The 23085-nt window shown below is 39.7% G+C and overlaps 1 protein-coding gene across 1 annotated transcript; it reads left to right on the top strand.

The window, feature by feature from the left end:
* Positions 1 to 616: 616 nt before the first annotated feature.
* n4bp1 (nedd4 binding protein 1) lies at positions 617 to 22741 on the top strand. Its single transcript, XM_023406128.2, has 12 exons — positions 617 to 1138; positions 4368 to 4595; positions 4902 to 5075; positions 5962 to 6470; positions 7527 to 7890; positions 8191 to 8526; positions 10197 to 10432; positions 16321 to 16451; positions 17530 to 17626; positions 18242 to 18349; positions 19948 to 20049; positions 20240 to 22741. The coding sequence occupies exons 1-12, from the start codon at positions 827 to 829 to the stop codon at positions 20613 to 20615; spliced, it is 2973 nt and encodes a 990-aa protein (XP_023261896.1). The 5' UTR covers positions 617 to 826; the 3' UTR covers positions 20616 to 22741.
* The last annotated feature ends 344 nt before the right edge of the window (positions 22742 to 23085 follow it).

Genomic DNA, 23085 nt, shown 5'->3' with positions numbered 1-23085 from the left:
ATTAACCACAGAAAATTAGAAAAATGCATCATGAGAGTACAATATAACCTAAACTACACTCTTACACAGGATTCCCCCACAAGCCATGGTCACAAAATTAGCGGTTAATGGAAAACCCACTTTAGTGATGAGACCTGACAAATTTGTAATTAATTAAGTGACCAAGGTAACTCAGCCTTGTTGACACCCAGACACCAAAAGAGCAGAGCTGGAAGAGCTGATCAATGGCTGAAATGACTTAGGGCTCCTGTTATACCGACTGCAAGAAGCAATGACGGCGCACAACCACGAGAGGGCAAAGCTGCGCACGTTTCAGCAGCAATGTTTTGGATTGTTTCGCCTGTACGGGCCTGCACAGCTGCACACTCGCTTGTATTAATCGACCAAGTCGTCATCAGCTGATCATATCCCCACACAGACGTCGGCCAAACACTCTTTGGCGGAGTAAAGAAGTTTCATCTCACAGAATCTTAATCTACGTTTTGATGTCGTAAAACTGTAGGTCACTGCGGGTCTCTTCTTGATAGTTTGCTTTCATAACACCTTAACTGATAACCATCTGTGGACTCGCCGTGAGGAACACACTTAACTGTCGTGTTTTGATGACGCCATCACTGGGACTTTCCGGATACGTCACTCGGGGCTTCCGAGTTATTAGGCTGGCTCTACCTCTGTGTTCATGTCGTTAGACTCTGTTAACGTCGCTACTTTGTTGTGGAGTACCCACCAAAAGAGACCATGAAAATGCCCAAGGCTCACAACGGTAACGAAAGGTTTGAATATTGAGACGTCGTTGTCAGGGACGACGGTCAGTCCGAGAGGCAGAATGTCAACAACGCGGCCCCTCCTCGGAATGAGACGAGTCACCGAGCTAACGTGCCCGGAACAGCCGAGCAGCAGGCTCCCTGCGTCAGCCGGCAGGCAGCAGCAAGAGGCCCCCACCGTGGACGAGTTTACAGTCCTAGAGGATAAAGAAGAAGAGCTGAAATGTGCCAAGCCTCGAGTGGAGCAGGTTTTTAAAGTAACGTTCACCATTATCGGTCTGTTGGACCACACGGGACAGCCGCACGGCAGCAAAACATCACGGCAGATATGGCTGCAACTGAGAGGAAACAGAGACGACGTGTCAAAGGCAAAGGTGAGGCTCTTTAAGTTTGTTTCACTTGCATGTTCTCTAAATGAACCGACAGACCACTGTCACACATTGTTGTTTTTATCAGAGCCACCATGCTGGCTCTACTGCTCATTGTTTGGCTGTCTGTGGCTGATGAACAGGTGTATCAGGGTCCTGTGATTGGCACCAGCCTCCACTGTTTCATCACACATCTCACGAGCTTATAATATAACATCAGAATATAACATCAGAGCTGAGAGATAATACAGTATCGAGAACAGGTGTGTGTGTGTGTGTGTGTGTGTGTGTGTGTGTGTGTGTGTGTGTGTGTGTGTGTGTGTGTGTGTGGGGTCCAAAAAGGCAGCACTAACTTTGTTAGGGTTGGGTTAAGTTAGGGTAACCACCACATCTGCTATACAAATTGTTTTCTGAAACTTAATATCGCCTACTCGAGCAGATATTTTATGAAAGTAACAGTAGTCATAATGTTACTAAAATATCAACACGCATTTTATGCTGTGATATTTAGTCACAAATGTCATGACATTTGATTTAGTCGGTTTATAGTTGGACTACATCACAGACGGGTCTTTTTGTTTCAAAATGACTTTTAGTTTATCAGTTTATGACTGTTGACCATTTAAATGAAGCCACATCCTAACATGTTGCTGATGTTTGTTAAATAAGTGCAGACTTGGCTCAGTGTGATACACACACTTTCATTTGTCTGTGCAATTTTGGGAAACTAACACAGTTGACAGTACGTGATTATGGAGTACAGTACAATCACAATAAGATTGGTTTCACATTACAGGCAAGTCTGTGGAAGGGCTACATCACTAGACATTGAAGGATGTCATGATGTGGAAAACTTTAGTTTAAATTGGCAGAATGCTTTTCATAAGGGCTACAACTAACAATTATTTTCATTATCGATTAAGTAGCTTGTCACTAAAATGTCGAAACATAGTCAAAAATGCCTGCTAGAATTTCCACGTCCAACGTGACACATTCAGATGGTTTTGTCCAACCAACTGTCTAAAAGCCAATGTTATTAGGTGCATTGTAATGTTTGACAAAAAAACAGAAGAACTTCATATTTGAGAGGCTGGAACCAGCAAATGCATCTTTCTTAAAAGAATAAAAATAAAATGATTATTCAATTATCAAAATAGTTGCAGATTAATTTTCTGTTGATCAACAAATTGGTGAGTCAACTAACTGTTGCTGCTTTACTTTTCATTTAAATTGATGACTAAACCATGAAAAACAATGTGTTTATTATTTGCACTGTTGTTTGTTTAACAGTTATCTGGGCCTGAGAGATTATACTACACTTACTCTTGCAAAATAGCTGTCAATACCTCTAGAATACATTTTTTTCTGTGTGATTTCCCTTACCAGAGAATCTTTCACACTTCTGTATCTTGTGTCATGAGTCTCACTTTTGTGCGGAAGTTGCTTCCCCTATAACCAGCTGCTCCAAGCTCTGCCAGTCAACCGAGAATGTGATGTGGAAAAGGTAATTTTACTGTCAGCTTCTTCAACTCATCATGAGTATGACAGGAGTTATAAATGGCTTCCTTATTAGCAATACCAAGTTAGGTTGGGTATCTTGTTCCTCTAGTTTGGGAAATAACTGTCATCATTCCCGTGACTGCTTTTCTTTTAATATAGTTTCATAAGTTTGCAGTAAACCAACCATGACAAAAATGCTGCACATGATTGAAAATAGGGCAAATTGTTATTTTCTCTTTCAACAATCTGCCACAGTTTGCTGCTTCTTCTCACAGTGCCAGGAAATTGGCAATGTAAAGCTGTTTGCTTGACTTACAGAAGGGGCAATACACTTTGTGACTGGCTATATTTAGCCGTCATACCAGTACAACAGATGTGAATGGAATTTTATCTGTTGTGCTGACATCAGTGAAAATGTTTTATATTTAAAAAAAAGAAAAGAAAAAAAGAGCCCCATCTCTGACAAGAAATTGTGACTTTACTGTCAGCTGTTCTCATAGGGACTCTTTGGTTGAAAGCAGTAATAGTAGTACTTTCTTTTTCGCCTTCATTTCATATCCAGAGTCCATAGATGAACAGGACATATGATACCATATCGATACCTGGGGTTAGTGTGTATCTTCCAGAAATCAGCCAGTATGTAAATGACAGTAAATTTGGAGCACAGAGTGAGGACACAGGTTAGGCCTCGATGTAGGTCTACTCTAATACAGTGAATGTTGCCTTCGAGGGTCATGCGACTTGGCCAGTGATCAGTTTATCTACTCTCAGTTAGTCATACTGTTCAAGAACGTGTATCAAGTGAAAAGTACTTACTAATCTCGTGAACCACATCATACATAATCATACTGTGTGTTTAAAAATCACTAAACTAAGTACAGTTACTGCAACTCGAGACAAGTTTGTTTCCAGAGATTTGTGCTAAACTAAAAACTTCTACTTTTACTTTTATTTGTAGTTATTAAAAAGTACCAAGTGTTTGGTTATTGCAGAGAGTCAGACCTACTGGAAATCCCAACTCATTTTATTGGTTGTTTCACTTTAATAGCCACACCCATACATTTGTGATCTGGTTCTCTTTCAAGTCTGATATCCTTTTTTCTTTTTTTTCTCTCCCACTGCGTCATTGTTGAGTCATTTTACGTTCTCAGTACTAACTTTTTTTTTTCTACACATTAACCCTGAAGAAATGTGACACAGTTTCTGTAAGGAAGTTACCGCACCTACCAGCAGCTGATTCATCCAAATATTTCCCATAGCTAGAAGATTCCCTGAATCAATGACAAGTGTTTAGTTTCAGCACATGTCAGCTTTACTGCTCTACAGTGAGGTGTGGGGACATGTGTGTTTGTCCGTGTGCTTGTGCGTGTGTGTGTGTGTGTGTGTGTGTGTGCGTGCGTGTGTGTGTGCGTGCGTGCTACTCAACTAAGAGACCGCATACAAGCAAGTTTGGCACTAGCCCTGTATCATAAATACATACATTTCATTTTGCTTAATATGCTTTATTTTGAATTTTGTAGAAATCACAGGCAAAGTTGCTGTCCTGGAGTTATTCTGTAGTTTTTACCTGATTATTTTTATTAGCGGGTGCTTGCTTTTGTTTTACTCACATCCATTGCCATATCCATTTTCACTGCTTTGTTTGTCAAGGTGCAGAAAACAGGTCCGTCATATACAGTAATTATAGTTGTTCAGTTATTGATGTTTTCGTTACAATCTTCTCCTTGCCATGCAGGAATATGTTCGAGGACTCTGTGACCCAGAACTACAGAAAGAGGAGCGGTACCCAGTGGACATGCACTGTATCTTTGCTGGTGCCCGTGGCCTCTTCCTGGACAGGCTCATACGGGACACAAGTGCCGAGGTTCAGGTGCCTGAGCCGGGCCGGCTGCGGCTGTTGGGCCGGGCTGAGCCTGTCGTGATGGCCCAGAGCAGAGTTCAGCAGTTTGTAGCACTATTCCAGGTAGGGGCTCGAATCATATGTCATCATACACAGTTTTAGTGAACAGCATATTAGTCTAATAGATGGATGGACTTTTTTGCACATCAAGAACCTGAGAGCTGTAGTGACAGAGCTATTCACCTTTCTGTACATCTGTAATTTGTACTTGTATAGTCATTAGTTGCACCCTAATTCAATACCACATGCTCAAGTGTGTGTGTGTGTGGTTGTGTCGTGTTGTGTCGTGTTGTGTCGTGTCGTGTTGTGTCGTGTTGTGTCATGTTGTGTTGTGTCGTGTCGTGTCGTGTCGTGTTGTGTTGTGTCCAGGAGAAGCGAAGTCTACCGAGTGACAGAGAGCCAGCAGTGAAACGAGCGTTCAAATCCTTCGTGGAGGAAAGGGATGATAAGTACACTATGGAGCTTCTTCTGTTGCCCAGTGCCCTGAAGGAAGAGTTACTAGGACTGGCTCACAGCCCCACTAGCACAAACACATCCTCCCTGGTTAGTGTACACCTTTTTCATGTGATTTATTACAGTACAGCATAACCACTGCAGAAACTTGAATCCCCTAGATGGCCTTTTGAATGTCTACTGCAAATTTAGAAAACAGTAAAATGCATCTGCTTTGGGTAGTTGGGATAATAGCTGGAATTTTAACATGCATAATCTGACTTATCTATGGCAAAATACAGCAGTATTTTCAGACAAAAAAAAAGTACACATTATAGAGTGGACTCAGTAAACTTCTCAATAAACAATGGGCATCCTGTGTATGTATTGTCTTGATTGGATGTATTGGAGTGAAATATCTCACCCTACTGAAGTGAATTTACTCCCTACTGTTATCTGTGAAGGTCTGTTTCTCCTTGGCTGCAGGATAGGTTTATATAAGTTACAAATCAAGTTGTTATTGTTCCTATTCTAATGAAAAATTCACATATTTAAGAAGTAAACATTTCACTTTACAGAACTTTTCTTTCCTCATACTTGTAATCTCACGGCATAGGTGTACGGTCATTGTCATGCTCAGTTTTGAAAATGCTGTGGTACAGGATTCCATTTTAACTTGCATTGTAAAATTCTCAAACACTTTGTAAGTGGATTAAACCTGTAAACAATGCAAAAAATGTATAAAAGCTACCAGTGTTACTTTTAGGCATTTAACAGCCGTTGTAAGAAGGGGAACTTATGAAACAGCAGGAAAGTTGAAGAATTAGTCAAATCATTATGGCGACTGTGCAGAAGTAAAAGAGAAAATTTGTGTTTTTACACAAACTCAGGTTTTAGTATGGAGAACTAGGGAAGTGCATTATGAAATATGACCATGGCAAGTGTCGGTGTTTGATGGAAACTTTTACTACTATTGGCATTTTGATTCCTCTTCCAGGCTCAGCTCAACCAGACACTGCATCCCAGCATGGCTGAGGTTGACCAGGACCGCTCGCAGAGTAGCACCCCAGTGACAGAACTCTCTAACCGCATCCTGGACACTAGCTTTGAAGACAAAGGGACTGGGCCGGCATCTGTCATTGGAGCTGGTAAAGCAGGAGGTGGGATAGGTTTAGGTCCTGAGGTCATCCTGCTCAATGGCACTCGGCCCTCACACAAACGGCGCTCATCTGAGAGCGAGACTCGGGACACAAAGAGACAATACTCTCTGGAGCGGAGAGACGAGTCACCGGAGAGAGCGAGAGAGCGGGAGCGGCAGAGGGACAGAGAGGGTCGGAGTGGTAGTAGCTGCAGATCCAAAACGCCCTCTGCTTCATCATCCCTCTCCTCTTCAGCTAAAGCAAACACTGTCGGTCCGATCATGCTGGACTCCAGTGAAGGTATCTCCGATGATGGAGAGGCAGTCAGCCCGGAAACCAACCTTCGCTGCTTGGTCAATTTCTTCAGGTAAACATCATAATGGTTTGAAGTTATTATTATAATGGACCTATTAGCCTATTATTTGTTAATTTGTGTAATTTATCTTTTTTCATGAATGCAAAATGCGATCCAGAGTCACAAGATAGTCAACAGAAAATTACTCAGTATCTATTCAACTAATCTTTTATATCTTTGCGCCATTAAAAATGTGACAGTTCCAGCTTCTCAAATGTGAGAATTTATGACTTTTCTTGGTCTTACATTACAGTAAATTAAATATTATTCGGTTTTGGTCTGTTGGTTGGACCAAAGCATGGAAGAATGTTTCACTGTTTTCTAATGTTTTACAACTAGATAATTACATGTAAAAATAATCAGCAGATCAGTTGAGAAGAATATTAATTGTAAGCTGTAGCCCTAACATGGTCTGTTAAAGGATGGGTTCACATTATTCTGTCTTAAAACAATGATTATATCTCTATAGAAAGACTTGCTGTAATTATTCCTCCTTCCTATACTGGCTGTGAAGAGTGAACATGTACTTTTTTTTTAATTTTAATGTAGATGGAGCTCAAAATCTACATCGTTCATGCTGTGTAAAAATTGATTCTAATGTCAAGCTGAAGTTAATGTGAGTCTCCACCAGTCTGGATTAGTCAAATCAAGTGTCTGTCTTTCTAAGTTAATGTCTTTGTAGAGCACGTTTCCTTTGTGTTTCGCTGCACAGGGTTTCATTGCAGTGCAGCGGCAAAGAGGGAACTTTACAGTAAAAGACTGACTCACTTGATTTTTCCAACTCTCTCAGACTGATGACGTTTCAGCTACAGTTGAGATTTAGATCACATTTTTGCACAATACAAGGATTGTGGATTTTGTCCCCTATCTCTTACATTGTTATGACTTTAGGAAGCAATCTCATCAGAGGCACTATGGGCAGGAGGAGCAATTAAAGCCACCAATAACTCTTAATGTGCATATAGGCGTGTGAGTATTGTTTAAAGACAGACTTGAAAAAAATTGAACCTGTTCTTTAACACCTCTCATACTGCAAAATGAAACACTGTTAAAACTAATTTTCTCCAGAACCATGGGTTACCAGCAGGAAGTGGTGGAGCGTGTTGTCAAGGAGACAGGACAGACAGAAGATACTTTCCTCGTCCTGGAGAAGATCGTTGAGGAGACCAAGCGTTGTGAGGAGGGGTCAAAAGGAGGGGAAAAAGAAAGACGACTGAACTCTATGCGCTCCCCAGATACTCCCACCTCATCCTCCTCCCCCTCCTCTTCCTCTACTGTCTCTCGACTCAGAGAGAAAGAGCGCGAGCTGAGCAGAGCGTTGGTAGACCCAGGCAGGTCTAAAGAGAACATTAAGCCCAACCAGCATGGAAGCAGTAGCAATGGGCTGGGGCACCGAAGACAGTGCAGCGGCAGCGAAACAAGCACTCAACAGGTATTTCTCATCTCACACAGACTGGAACCTCTTAGTTTCGACATTATTTCTACTTCTTTTCCTTTGATAAAACAGCAAAATTGAATGCAGCTTCTTGGACTGTTAAATGAGGGAAAGACCAAATCTCCATGTTTAAGTTCACAGATAAGTTTGTTCAGCACATGGAGCGGCATGGTATTAAAAAGCATGATAAAAGTATAATTTCCAAATGAGGTGGTTAATTTGTCTTTGTTTTAGACAACAGAATTGTGTGTGTGTGTTTTTTTTTTTTTTTTTAAATCATATCAAATCTCATTTCAGGCAATCACTATCAAGAGGAGCTCGAGTGCTCAAGGAGGAGCAGGAAACTACGAGGTTATTACCATTGACGATGACGATGATGTCATCCCCACGGAACCCAAAACAGCAGATGGTAGGATGTCACGGATGATGACTGTGGCACACCTCGACACCCACTCGGGATCCAGAACAGACTACCTGGCGCGGGGAGGGAGTGGCGTCTCACAGAGAGACTACCTGTCGAGGGGTGGGACTCAGACTTTAGGAGGATCAGTCAAAGTTGAGAGTGTGACAGCACTACGCAGCACGCCTCAGTGGCTGACTGCCACCACCTCCTCCTTGGCTTCCACCCCCAGTGTAGGTATTACTCTAAGGTCCCCTCCACTCAAAAAAGTTCTTTTGCATTTTGTTACTTCCCTTTTGGATGTTTGACTGTCGGGGTCCTCAGTGATGTATACTACTGGTCGAATGTTTTAGGACACCTCAATTTTTCCAGTTTCTCTTGTAATTCCAGCAGTTCAAGTCCAGTGAATAACTTTAAAATATACAATGGTAAGCAGCTACACAAAATAAATAAAATAAATAAAGTTCAGATCACCAAAAACATAGAAAACAGGCCAGAAAGGTAATGAGCCAAACATTAGAAGAAAAGAACCAAACGGTGGCTTCACATGATGGAAGAGCAGCACAGTCCCACATAAATCACATGGAGCTGGTAAAAGCAAAACCTGCAAGTACAACACATTTGTGGAAACTTCTGTGTTCGGATAAACTTGCTGAACAATGCTTCATTTCCGTTGTAGAAAGAACATTATGAGTGTGTTGAGCTGCTGCAGACAAAATTTAGATTAAATTTAGGATTTAAGATTCCTTTTTTTATCTTTATTATTCTATACTTTCACAGTATACTGACACATTACACTTTTTAAATTTCACTAAGAACTTGAAAAATGGAGGTGCTCTAAAAGTTTTGACTGGTTGTGTATATTTACAGTTTAATACTAGAAAGGCTGTTTTCATTCATCTGCTGATGAGTGAAATTTTCTGTGCTCATATCAAATCTGAGTTTAACACATGCACTATTGTACTACTGTACTACTTCTTGTTTAGAGCCAATAATAGTCCAGTACACAACTGACCAAAATGTGATGTGGAAACTTAAACCCCCCCTTTAACACTAAGACATTTTATCTCCAGTAGTTCAACTTAAACGTGAACAATGTTTATATATTTGTAGATTTTATTTAATGGGGACAAAGGAGTAGATGTTTTAAGAAAGACACATCAAAAACAATATTAATGGAAGAGGAGTATTTTTATACATCTTAGAATATGTCTGGAATGGGTTTTTAATATTTTTGGAATATCCTGGGAGTCAGGGAAATTGTGAAAACAGTGGTAATAGAATAAATAAACCATTTAGTCACTATTCCTACTGATGAATCATTTCTGGTTGTTGGCTTCATGTCTTAAGAATCAGTTTTAGTTCTGGATGAAACCCCAAATAAGTCCATATTTATATTTAACTGTATCTATCTTTACAAAACTCCTTTTTTGTTTTGAACAGACAGCAAAAAAAAAGCAGAAAGGAATTGTAATAATAATTGATATATTTCATCTGACCTGAATCTTTTCATTTGAACCGCGACTTCTTGAAACAGACGACTTTTCTCTGTTATTACAGGTTTTTATTCAGTTGCCTATGTTTTCAATTTATTTGTGTGACAGAAACCAGCCTTGATAAAACATACATCTATACACATATGTATTGTACTGAATTATCCCTTTTTAAACACATGCATATCTTATGTTAAGGAAAGTTTTAAAATATTGAGATGTTATTTTCTTTACCATATCACTCACCTTTTCTACACACAAATATTGCGCCACAGAGCTGGGAATCACCTGTGACCGAAACATGCCCACACACGGAGAGGGTTTTAGTTCAGATTCATGTTATGAATCACTGCTTTGGCTTTCTGTTAATTTGTGATTTACATCTTTTTCCCTCTTACTTTCCTCCTCAGTCAGCTCAGCCCATCAACCGGCCCTCGGCCTCTCCCTATCAGACCATCGGCCACGTGGGGTTTCACGGAGGTGCAGCCAGGACACCTCCTGCAAACGAGCCCCTCGCACCACCAGTGACCGGTTTGGCTCGTTTCCATCAGTCACTGAGGACTCCATACACTCTGAAGCTGCCAAACGAGCCGGGACGTCCAGAGCTCAGACACATTATCATAGATGGTAGCAATGTGGCTATGGCGTGAGTCTGCGCAGACACACACACACACACACACACACACATACACACACACACACACTTACACGCAGATAAGCCTGGAAACCCTGTAAATTTAGGACATTTAAGTCTAAAATGGCCTTTTCATACCAGGCACTAATACACACAAATTATTCTTTGAGATTTAAAAAATAAAAATCAGGACCACCTTTACTGTGGATTCCAATATGCAGACATAAACATTCAACCAAAAAACCATTAGATTCAGCAAATAGGAATCAAGCATACGTGCAAATTATGTCTCTATGATTTCAGAGATTCAACATCCAAGCGAGGGCATAGTGCTCTTTCGTCATTGAGTTCAGTTTGTTGAAGAATCTCTCTCATCTCTGCACTTGGTTCCCTTATCACACTTGTTGATCAGGTGTTAGTCTGGTGTGGCAGTAGGTTGACGAAAAAGGATTGGATAGAGCGCACAACAAATTTGAATGTTAGTCCATCTGCACGTCAGCCTTTTGAGAGCACATATACACAGATCTGTAAAAACAGAATCAGATTTTATTTTATTTATTTCCATTTATTTGAACCATTACTTTTTGAAGATTCTACATGGAGTCAGATCATATCACAGTAAACCGCTGTCACCCCATGTCAGATTGCAGAGGTTAGCCTTCTGCTCAAATATGACTATAGGCCACATTCATGAATTTTTTTTCTTACATTGGTGCTAATCATTTTGTCTGTTTAAAATTTATTCATGAAAACGCAAACAAAAAAATAAGAAAACTCTAGGTGTGGCTCAGAAAATCACACCAAAAAATAGAAGTTAAATAAAAGATAATGTTTTTGCTGTTAATGATTTATAGGGACAAAAATCTCTGCAATCGGTCCACTACTGCGCAAGAACAGTAGCAACTGCTAAACATCTGCTACGATGCAACCAAACCATGTTGTCCACATTGAAATATGCCCGCTACATGTGCTGGTTTTTGCCACTGACAGGTTCAGATTGTTACAATGAGTATCTGACAATATTATGGAAAGGATTCCTACAGAGATGGACCTTTTATGTTACGTTACATATTTTCATTTAAGTAAAGGATCTGAATATTTCTTCCACCACTGAAAGTCACTCAATAACACAAACTAACTTATAGAGGCAGCGGTAGACCAGCAACTTCTGTGTTCTGCGAGGTAAAGTTACTGTTTTTGTTAGTGGAGTAGTGATATAATGAGTGTTTCTGGTTAAACACGGATTTAAAAAAAAAAAAACTCTATCTCTGTATGAATCTTATCCAATATTGGACCAAATGCAAAGATTTTTATGCCTCTGCCAGCAACAGCCAGGGCCGGAGGTATTGTGTTTTGAGGTTGTCCGTCTATCCATCCATAAGTCCCATCCTCGTGAATGAGAACGAGACTGCCAAAAGTGACCACGAGCAGCTTTGATCACTATTAGCGTGAGAATTGCTTTTGCTGGCTTAAATATAGTTATTCGTCTGTTCCTATTGACTGCTCAAATCATCTGTCACGGTTCTGTCCTCCCTTACGGCAAAGTTAATTCTGCTCTTAACACATCCATGCCTGAACGCTCTCAGAGGTTAAATTGCGGACTGAATAGCACTTGAATTTGTTTTGTGCTCTCTCAGTCGTTCGCCGTCAGTATACTTCCATACTCTTACAGCTTTGTGGGTTGCCAGGGGGATTTTTTTGTTTATTTTTGTCAAGTGTCTGCAGAGCACATAATGTTCATTCAGCTCAGAGGAAGTTGTTGTCATTCCTTTCAGACTCAATTTTCTTCACTGAAGGCGCAATTCTTTAGTGTGAAATGAACTGGATCAGCTTTGGGAAGTTTACATTCAGAAATGTATTAATGGTGTTTTTGCATCGCATTGGTATGAAGATTGTGCTGTTTAGAAAGCAGAAACACTAGGAACAAGTACAGTGGCATCGTTTAATGCTGAATCTCTAGTTCAGTATCTACATGCAAAACACATGATGGCCCTTGGAGCAGGGCCTGTAACCATGGCAATGGGGAAAGTGGTCACAGGACAGGTGTAGACTGACATTTGTTAAAAAAGGCTTTAAGAACTACCAGTGACCTAGTTGTGACTGGGATGATTTTAGTTTTTACAAAATGCTTTATGTGAATTACCCATCAGTTCCTTGAACCTTATAAAAACAAAAGACAAGGTAAAAGCAGGTAAGCATCACAGCACAATCCCTGACTCAGATTCAGCATTTTTTACCAGCATGAGTGTAAAGAAAGAGTGCAAAGTCACTTCCCACACCTGTAGCTTAGCACGTTTTTCCTTTCACATATGAAGCCATCACAACTTCCCATCAATATCGCTATCATCAGCAGCTAAGGTCATACTAACATAGTCATACTCTCAAAACTAAACAAACCATCTGTTACAGTGCGTAGGTCGCAGCTACAACCTTTATTGTGTAGGTGCACCAAAACTTAGCCCACGCATTCACATAATGTTGTTACTCATCACCTTTTTGTGTGTGTGTGTGTGTGTGTGTGTGTGTGTACAAGGCAGTGTGAAAGCAGCATGATATTGATGCGTGGGGGTGTACTATGGAGGTGTTTTCGGGAAGAAAGGCCTTTTCTAGTAAAAATCACAATGTTGTAGTTTCTGTTTTAATCCAGACATTGTGCAACAAAGAAGGACTTTGTGAATCACACAGGGATATTTGTTGTTTTTTTTTCCCTCATTCTCTGCTGTGTCATCACAGTCTTCATCCCGGATGACCTTGCCTTGACTTCTCACTTTTGCAACCACTTCCTTCCATCACGTTCTGTGTACCTCCCACTCCCCCCGACCCTCTTCCCTGTCGTCCTCCCTCCTTCTTTACCAGAAGTATGGACGGGTCACTTCTGGCTCAGCTACTGTTGTACAGGATGAATGACTGTTTCTGATAGTCAGTTAGAAGCATAGTACTCTGCTTCTCCTACAATTTAAGAGTACAGACATCAAAATGTTGACATTGTCATCGGTCTGTCAGTCCAGTTTAGTTGTCTTTTTTTTTTTTTTTTTTTTTTAATTTAAAATGGCCTCAGCTGCCTTAAATTAATGGTGATGTTCCCAGCGCAGGTTTGAGAATCAGGATGTGTTCTGATGTTGATGGAGGTTGTTAGGATATGTAAAGTTATTCTAATGAGCTTGGCGATGTTTGCCCTTGTCAGGTTACGTCCAAAGTGATTTTACCAGTTGCACAATCTCTTCTTACTGTAGTGTCATTCATCACTTTGGATTCATATGAAATAATGAAAGTCAGTGGAACTTCCCCTGAGTTTGCATTGCGGCTCTGACCCACAAGCTGAAAATGATCTTGTTCTGTGTGTATGTGTACGTATGTGTGTGTTCCTGACTGTTGGTCTGTGTATCTAATGCCATGTCACAGAAAACAAGTTTGTTATCAGGTATGTGCACTGCACACGTACTGGGACAGTGAGTGCAAAACAGATCTGTTCCTGTACACAGTGCTAACTCTTCTCTATTGTCACTATCTTACACTGAATGCAGGTCAGACACCTGAACCTCTGTAATATCAGACTTCATAATGGAAAATGTCCAGTGACTTGTTTTCTCACGATCATGACAGATGCTCTGTGGCAAAGATAATGTTGTCAGTGTTTTAATATAGATTAATGGTGTCAATGCTGCACTATTGGTAGACTGTTGCTCTACCTTGTCCACATTGAACTGTAGCTGCAGCTTAAGAGTCAAGCTTTAGCTTGTTGCATCTGTATTTCTGCCAGTGCTTTTTGGCTGGACCTACAACACTTTGCTGGAGACCTGCTAAATATTTTGTATCACACAACTGAGCAGTATAACAAGCAGCCATCCAGGCTGTTAGACGTGTTAGACGGGCATCTCTGTTTTACCACAGCTCATGTGAGAGCAGATTGCTGAACAAGATAAAAACCCAGCTCACACACACAGAACAGAAAAACACAAAAATTCACATGATGAGGTGGAAGAAAGAAGTAAACAGAAGCTCCATTCATTTACATTTTTCAAAATTATGTCTTCAGCTTCAGTTGTTAAAATTCTCTTTTATCACTAGTCTAATGTTGTTGTTGCATCCTATTCAGCACTTAGTTGGCTAATCTGTCTCAAGTTCTTCCATCACAATGAAAATGTGAAACTCTAATGAAGAAAACAGGAAATTGTGACAGCTATGTTTTCTTGCTACTAAATGGTTTGAACAATGATTAGAGAAACCTCATGTATTACAACATTTATTTCAGATTTCACACGGAGTCAGACATTTCTCCTGAAAATAATGTTGTTCAAAGTATTTTCCCAACATAAAGACAGGTTGAGTGATTATCACTGCTAAAAAGGCTGATGGGTGTTTCTCCTGTGGTGATGATCGATGGCAGTTTTTTGAGGCTTACTAATGCAGCAGAGTCTCCTTTAACACATACACATGAGACCATCAAATACAATACGGAAATGCACCAATAAAAATAAATACCCATAAAAAACCCATTTCAAAATAAATCATTGCCAGATAGTGTTTTGTGTCTGCGGCTGGTCGAAGCAGCAGCAGCAGCAGCAGCAACTTCCTGTTCAGTGAGGTTGGCTGCTCTCAGGGAGTTTTTCATCTCTGCTGGAGTTTGTTGTTTGTGTTGTTTTGTGGTTTTCTGTCCTAGCTACCCTTATTTTATATTACAGCTGTCTGACGTGCACATACATACCGTTCACGTCACCACCAACAATCTGGGTCAGCTGATGGTGTGATGTCCAGTATATGTGTGTTTGAGTAGTGGTTGAGCCATTCTGCTAATATTTGCAATTCTAAACTTCTGTGACTTGGTTCCATCATTTCAACTCAATTTGAGTTCGGTGCTTTGTGCAGTGCTTGTAGTTGCCTTTCAGTTTTTCCATAATGCCCAGAGGTGCTAAGGTGGCATAAATATTTACCCTCTGACATTTATTTGAGTGTCAGAATTCTGTGTTTGCGAAATCTATGCCCACAAAAACTCCACAGTGGAAAATAACATAGTGTCTGTGGCATGTATGCTGCTTTCCGCCAACCATCCCACAGTGCAATGTGTTGCATGTCATAGAAAAATTTCTGTTTTGCAATACTACGGCTGTCGGTGATAGGGATGAGGTCTTAAGGTACAACCTGAGATGAGCAGCAGAATATATCAAATGTTGATCGTTGATTGATGGTGATCTCACACACTGAAATAACAGCTGAAACATACTGAGCTTTGTCCTGATTTTTCACAAATGTATCAATCCAAATAATGGAGGCACTGATTCACAACTATGAGATTAATGAGCTCAACATATTGATTTTCCCATGCATAAAAAGTTTAACTGGGACTTTCCTGTATTTAATGTGCCATGATCAGCTGATAATTTTTGTAGAGAAGAGTTGCAGCTCTGGTTGAACCACAAAAACGTAGTGTCAAACATAAGACAAGAAACTGTCAGTGTAGCTGTTACAGAATTAACATTAACTATAAAAGAGAAGTCTGCTAACGTAGCCTGCAAGTACCATTGGTCTTGGCTCGTAAAAAATAAATAAATAAATAATAACAAGGAGAGATAAAAGGTTCAATAAGTATTTCATTAGTGTAGGAACAAATCGAGTTATTTTGCCAACTTGAAATGAATGAGTGAACAAGGCAGTGGTTTCAGTTTCAGTAAAATGTTTCTCTCTCTACAATACGTTTGATTGTTTGTCCAAAAAAAAGTTCACATTTAATTTGCAGCCTTGTTTCTCCTGAAAAAACTACACAAAGTTATTCCTCTTCTTTATCTTTCTGTATGAGGTCATATCACCAGAGACCCTGTATTTCCTTTATCTAAAGCACACTTACCTTAACTTAAATTAAATCTATTTGTATCTCAGATCTCACCCTCACTTCTCTTCTCCAGTCACGGCCTTCATCGGTTCTTCTCCTGTCGAGGCATAGCACTGGCAGTGGAGACGTTTTGGAGGCGGGGCCACAGAGAGATCACAGTATTTGTCCCTCAGTGGCGTCAGAAGAGAGACCGACTCACAACAGGTACACATGACTTTGCTAATAATTGAACACCTGCAGCATATGTTTTTCATTGTTTTGGCTTTGTGCTCACGTACAGTGTATCTCAAATGAAATGGTGACTATAGAGTTTTCACAGTCACATCCAATGTCCATGTACACAACACAAACAAAATTGTCCTATTTCATTCAGACTGTGTGTGTGTGTGTGTCTGTGTGTAAGTGGAGATCACTGAAAAAATGGAAGTGTGATTTAAAAAAAAAAAAATATATATATATATATATATATATATATATATATATATATTATTGCCCAGCCCACCATCCTTTCATATGAATCCAGTTTAAATTTGTAACACTGGTTTAATCACTGTAGTAAGTTTTCATTTCATGAGCAACTGAACCAACTTTAGAACAAATCTTTATACATTCATGATGAGCAGGGAGACTCAAATGACCATTTACACCTGCAAGGTGAGAGTCATATCACAAGACAGCAGAGGACAGGCTCCATGGCCTTTTTAACTTAACTTGCTCTGTAAGAAGGTCAGTGAAGAAGCACACAAGAAGAAGCCCAAGGCTAAAGTGCTGTAAAGCGTGTTAATCAACCTGAGAGGTTTTTATTCTTCCACAGCAGTACCTTATCACTGTGACATGAATGAAGTCAATGCAAAAATTTAGTTATTAAGATATTGAAAACTTTCCTGCTGTATTATCACAGTAATGTTTCCTCAGGTTGTTTGATGTGTGACTTCTACGAGCTCTGTTTAGAAGGTATGGCTGGAAAAATAACTGATAATGTCACTGCATTTCTTGTAAAGAGACAAAAAAAATGTATCCACGATCTCACAGCAAACTCACAGCCACTGTTCTGAATATATAAGATAATATTATAATAATAGAAAATGATAGTCATAATTATTTATTATTAATTAACAGTGCCACTGTCGGCCATGTGAACCTTGCAAGCAGGAGCTATCCGTTGATGGTCGCCCTGTTTGAGCATGCAGCATCTAAACAAACCTTTTTGTGTATGTGTGTACTCGCTGGCTTTGCCACTTCATTCTCATGTAATATTAATTTAATTGTTATTTTATTACAGAGCAACATTTTTTAAACCAGCTGGAGGACCTGAGGCTGCTGTCCTTCACTCCCTCCAGAGAGGTCTGTGGCCAGAGGATATCCTCACACGATGACAGGTACACACAGGCACAAACCCACAGTCTTAAACCTTTGATTAAACAATCATAATGTAGGAGAGAATCAACCAGTTTTTGATACTTTATTTCTAGTAGTGCAGGTACAAGAGATTCAGTCGAAGACCAGCAGAGCCAGGGATTGAACATCTCGCTTATTATATTTTGGTTCAATTATCAGCTTATATCATCCTGCACAAATATCTCACCCTGCCCAACACCAACTGTAGTAATACTGTATTTTTGGACAGAGATGAACAAGCACATGAAAAAGAGGACAGATGTATTATAGTGTATTATGATTTAAAGTGATGCAATGATTGTACCTTTCTGTGATTTTTGGGCAGGTGTGTAGGCCAGATGTGTTTTTAAAGCCAAATCTCTCAGCATACTAAATTGATCAGCAACTCTATCAGTCCTCACGGATACATAAGGTCATTTTGTGTGAGTAATTTAAAATGAACGTACTTTAAAAAAAAAGGCAAGGCATTCCTGTAGCTGTGGACTTTGGCAGCCGATCTGGGAACAAGTTTTTGACCTTTGAACACAGGGAAAATCCTGAGATCTAATCCATACTCTCTCTCTCTCTCTCTCGCTCTCTATCTCTCTCTATGTCAGATTTCTGCTCCACCTCGCAGAAAAAACAGATGGGATCATTGTTACCAATGACAACCTGAGGGACTTTGTCGACACCTCCGACACCTGGCGCAAGATTATTCAAGAGAGGTGATTGCGTGTTAGGTTTACACGGCTCAATTAATCATCCACTTAAACGGTCCATTACCCAACATGATGCTGGAAAGTCCAAGGAGACAGCCTGCCAGCAATGATCAGTGTTAATAGTGTATTTCTTATTTACTGCTCGTTTGCTTATTACATTTACTATCAATCTCAAAATGCTAAAAAGGAAGAACAAGAGCAGCTATTTCCCATTTTTAATATTATAACAAATAAAATTGAAACTATTATGTTAGCAGGTTCTTTTTATGAGAATTTAATTGGGCAATTACTGTAACTCACTATGAGTTTATTTAACTTAGGTGTGCCTTAACTTTATCAAATAAATTCATATGAAAGGGATGAGTTACCAGATTTTTGTGGTGTCCAAAGATATTCAGATAAAATCCTTTGGTTCATAGAATAACATCATCACTTTTGCTCAGTATTAATGAAGAATGTGTGGATTGTTGTTTTATAAAGCTTTCTTGATTTAAAAACTTCCAAGTCATACACAGATCCAGTTTACAGTACACTGCACCACCAGAGAAAGAATGAATACAGAATACAGGGTAGTTTTCTGAGGTTGTGTCGCCCTCTGTTGGTTGTTATGCAGCTGAAATCTTTCAGATCAGTCAAAAACTCAAACTACATTCATACAGGACACCAGCATCTGACACGTTCTACTGGCTCAGCCTGTGCGTCCCCCATGTGACACCACATGATGCTGCTGTCATAGGTTGTCACCGTTTACACCGACAGCAGCTGTTGTCTCCCTCAATCTCTGTCTCTTTATCTTGTTGCTGTGTTCGTCTAGTCTGACTAGTTGGGTAATGTACATCAATTTAAGACTATAGTGCCAATCTGAAATAAAGTGTAACCCAATTCTTATTTCCCATGATTCTGTAGCATCCCAAAAGCTTTTCTGAACTGCAAAGCAATTTGCAGCTTTTTGTATGTTATTTTATAAATTTGAGGAAGTGTTACAATTGCAACTTTGCAGTTTTTTCTAGTGTTTATAGAATTCACCTTTTAATCCTTTCCGCTGATAGCTCAGTGTTCTTAGTTAAGACACTCAGGTAGTGTACAGCTCCTGTAGTGCTAAATCAAATGGTCCCTTGTATGTATTATGTTACTATATTTTTCTTTTTTGTGTTATGTATTGTGTTAATATGTTATTAATGGGTGATGGTTAAATTATAAGCAGGGAAGAGCTTTGCTAAAATTTGAATTGATGCAGCTTGTTTAGTGCAACATACAGTTTGTAACCACTGCCTGACAAGACATGTTCAGGCAGAGCAAATAACGTAGCTGATAATGTACTTGGGCTACTACCAGCGAATGTAGTGAAATGTGGTGACTGGTAAAATTTTCAATCATTTTGAAAACTTGAAAGCAAATAATGCAGATATTGTTTAAATTCATGTCAATTCTTGAAATTGACACTCGACACTTGAACTCACATGCAGCAGTTCATCTGTTAGATAGAGTTGAGACAAGGAGACTGTTTTTTTTCATCATTTTTTATTATAATAATTTGTTGCAATTCCAATGTTTTTAATTTAAAGGAAATATAAAGGAAACATTTCTTTCCTTGTGACTGACAGGCTGCTTCAGTTTACTTTTGTGGAGGACCACTTCATGATCCCTGATGACCCTCTGGGGAAAAACGGACCTCACCTGGACATCTTCCTGCGTAAAGACAACAGGTGTGTGTGTGTGTGAGGTTCATGTTATGATTGTAATGACATGTAATAAATACTTTCTTTTAAACTTTCTTCATCATGACTTCTTAATGTGGAGCTGTTGTTGGAACTTGTGTTTCTGTAAATGACCACCCTTTTGCACATGTTTGATATCTTTGCACACTCTCCCTCTCTCTCACTATTTCTCCGTCAGGAGAACCGCAGTCACTCCTCCTCCTCTGAGACCCCCAGACTTCCGGCCGTCCTCCCAGCAGCAGCAGCCAGTTTACGTCCAGGCCCTCCACTCTGCCCCTCGGACCCCCACCTCCACACCAAGGCCTCCTCCCTCCCTGATGCCCCACTCCACAGTGCACTGGCCCCACTCTGGTCCCCCTGAATGGCACCCGCCCCGCCATTCCCCCTCACCATCACCCTCACCTCCACCCCAGCGATCACCGGGGGAGACATCAGAGCTGAAGAGAAAGCTGTACGACATCTTCCCCGACCAGAAGCAGCGGATCGACCGTATTCTCAGCGACAACCCTTACATGAGAGACCTGAACGCCCTGTCGGGGCTGCTGCTGGGATAAATAACTGGCTCTGCCATGAGAATCAGCAGACACACACAATCGCAAGAATATACATACAGCATAAATATAATTTATTTCACCGTCTCTTCCAGCCTGGAGGACATGGATAGTTTTATTATTTTACATTCAGACTGATCGTCAAACTAGCTGCTATTGGCAGAGTATTTTTGGAATGTTTTCCGTTTTCTCCCTTTCCCACCTCCTTTGCTTTCAAAGTGATTAACATGAACAACACTGGTGTCTACAGAATCAAAATGTTAAGAAATTGCCATAATTGCGAAGCAGCAAAGGCTATATTGTTCAGATTATAATAAATCATTATAGTCCCTTGACAAGAGTCCAGAGGTTCCATGAATGTGGGACTGGCACTGGAAGAAAATATTTTGGACCAAACACAGTGAACTGGTCGCACAGGACAGCGGCTCCAGCTCTGCACTTGATGGGTTTCTTCTCAAAAACCTTGTTTACCATCAGACTTTTAACACCTCTCACAAAGAGCTTTTTCTTGATAACATTATTGACACTGGCAGGTTTTGCATGTTTTCACATTTTCATCATACGACTTACATACAGTACTTGTAATATTCTGGAACAGAATTCATTCACTGTCGGGCAGCGCCAGGGTATTAAACTTGACATCAGCAAATTGTTTCAGCTCTTCAGGAGTCATTCAACATCAGCAAGGAATAGTTTAATTGTATCACACTTTGATTTCCCAGACAATGCACTTGTTGGAGAGCGGTTTTATGAAGATAACCGTGGTGCCCTTTTATTAGAAATATTTCAGGAAGCATATTGAGATCATTAGCTTTCACATCAAAGAATATTTATTCTTAATATTGGACAAAAATGGCAGAAAGAATAACAAGAAAATTACATACAAGGCCAACGTCTTGAGGCTATATTGATGGGCAGTCAACCTTACAACCTGTAGTATTTTTTTATTATTTCAGATATAGCTCACTTTGTGTATATATCCAGGCTGAGCTCAACTCACTTATCAATCTACTTCTTAATTAAAGCAGCACTGCCCATCTCTATCCACTCAATATGTTACCTGTATTTCCTGGCTCAATTCAAATGATGCTTTTAGACACTACCAGTTCTCCCTACAAAGTCAGTGCAATAATATCTGACACATTAAAAGTTTTCTAAGGGACCATCATTTTCTGAGTGAGAAACTTTTCTTTTTAAATTGTTCCTATTGGTAATAAGTTGTTTAAAAATGTGGGGGTTTTTTTCGGCAAGAAACTGTCTATAACAAGAAATCTATGATAAGGCTCGTGTTGCTTCTCAAATCTGATGTTTAAAGCTGTGTAAGAACAGAGGTGCTGAACCTGAAGTTGCTGCTCTGATGATCTGTTATTGAACATCACTTCAACAAGTATTTGATTCATGGTGAAGTTTGTTCCAGAATGACTTGTTCCAGTTAGATACGCTATTGAACAGTGTTTTTCAGGAGGATACAGTTACTAGTTCTTCATTTTGCATTTTGTTCTGAGATGCTTCAGAGATGTGAGTTATCAGTCTCGGCCTTTAGGCAATACGTATCAGTCCATCCGGCCACGGATGGAAACAAACACTACAAAAGTTTGGATTCAACCTTTCGTTGATTGATTTAAATTTCCTACTTAAATTTGACACAACTTTAGTTGGCTTACCCAAAAAATCTTGCAAAGACCTCAGATTTACTTAAATTACATTTGTAATTAGTGTTTAATTGCAGAATTTAATGCACTGAAGGCAAGTAATGATGTAGTGAGTAAAACAAGGTTTTACTGACGACTCTTCTGAAAGCTTTTTTTACCCTCATACACCCAGAGAACGTGGGCTGCAGCTTGCATATTTGATGTGCATCTGAGTTTTGTAATATACAAACACTTTCTCCTTGTAAGAAAAGAGTCTCTGCACAAAAACTTTACAAGGTGTCAAAAAATAAGTTCTCTTCGTACTTGCTATGTTGTTGTTGTGAGGATTACTGAAGGACTCATATTTTTTTTGTTGTATTATAATTCTTTGGTGTATATTAATTTCTTTTTTGTAAATACAAGCATTTTTGGCTAGAGTGCACATATGGTTTTATGTATGTGAAAAAGGCAAAATAAAATGCAGCAGTCCCCATAAAACTTTTTTAGCATAGCCGCACAGTGCTTACTTTTTATCCTCCTGTTATCTCATCTAAAGTGTTTGACATTATTTTTTCTTTAAATCAATTTTCTTGGAGCAACAATACTGTGATGGCCAAAGGTTTTGTATCAAGTATTCAAAGGAACAGTTAAGAATCAGATGAGAAGACCTATGCCATTTGTGTCCAGTTCTGTAGCCGGTTAGCTTAGCTTCAGGAAGCTACTGTTCTTGGCCATGAAATAGTCCGGCACATAACCACTAGTAAAGCCACAACAAGCCTTTTTGTATAATTCAGTTTTGTACGTGTTAATAAGATTTTAACACGTACGTAATTTTCTCTGCT

This window comes from Seriola lalandi, unplaced genomic scaffold (assembly GCF_002814215.2).
Source record: "Seriola lalandi dorsalis isolate HSWRI2012SDOR001 ecotype SW California unplaced genomic scaffold, Sedor1 jcf7180002054295, whole genome shotgun sequence".
Taxonomy (NCBI): domain Eukaryota; kingdom Metazoa; phylum Chordata; class Actinopteri; order Carangiformes; family Carangidae; genus Seriola; species Seriola lalandi.
This window is presented reverse-complemented; position numbering and strand designations above follow the sequence as displayed.

Coding starts and splice junctions, on each gene's coding strand:
- n4bp1 (XM_023406128.2), top strand. CDS start 827: ATGTCAACAACGCGGCCCCTCCTCGGAATGAGACGAGTCACCGAGCTA. Junction 8,527..10,196: donor CCTTGGCTTCCACCCCCAGT/GTAGGTATTACT, acceptor TTTCCTCCTCAG/TCAGCTCAGCCCATCAACCG. Junction 20,050..20,239: donor TTCCTGCGTAAAGACAACAG/GTGTGTGTGTGT, acceptor TTTCTCCGTCAG/GAGAACCGCAGTCACTCCTC.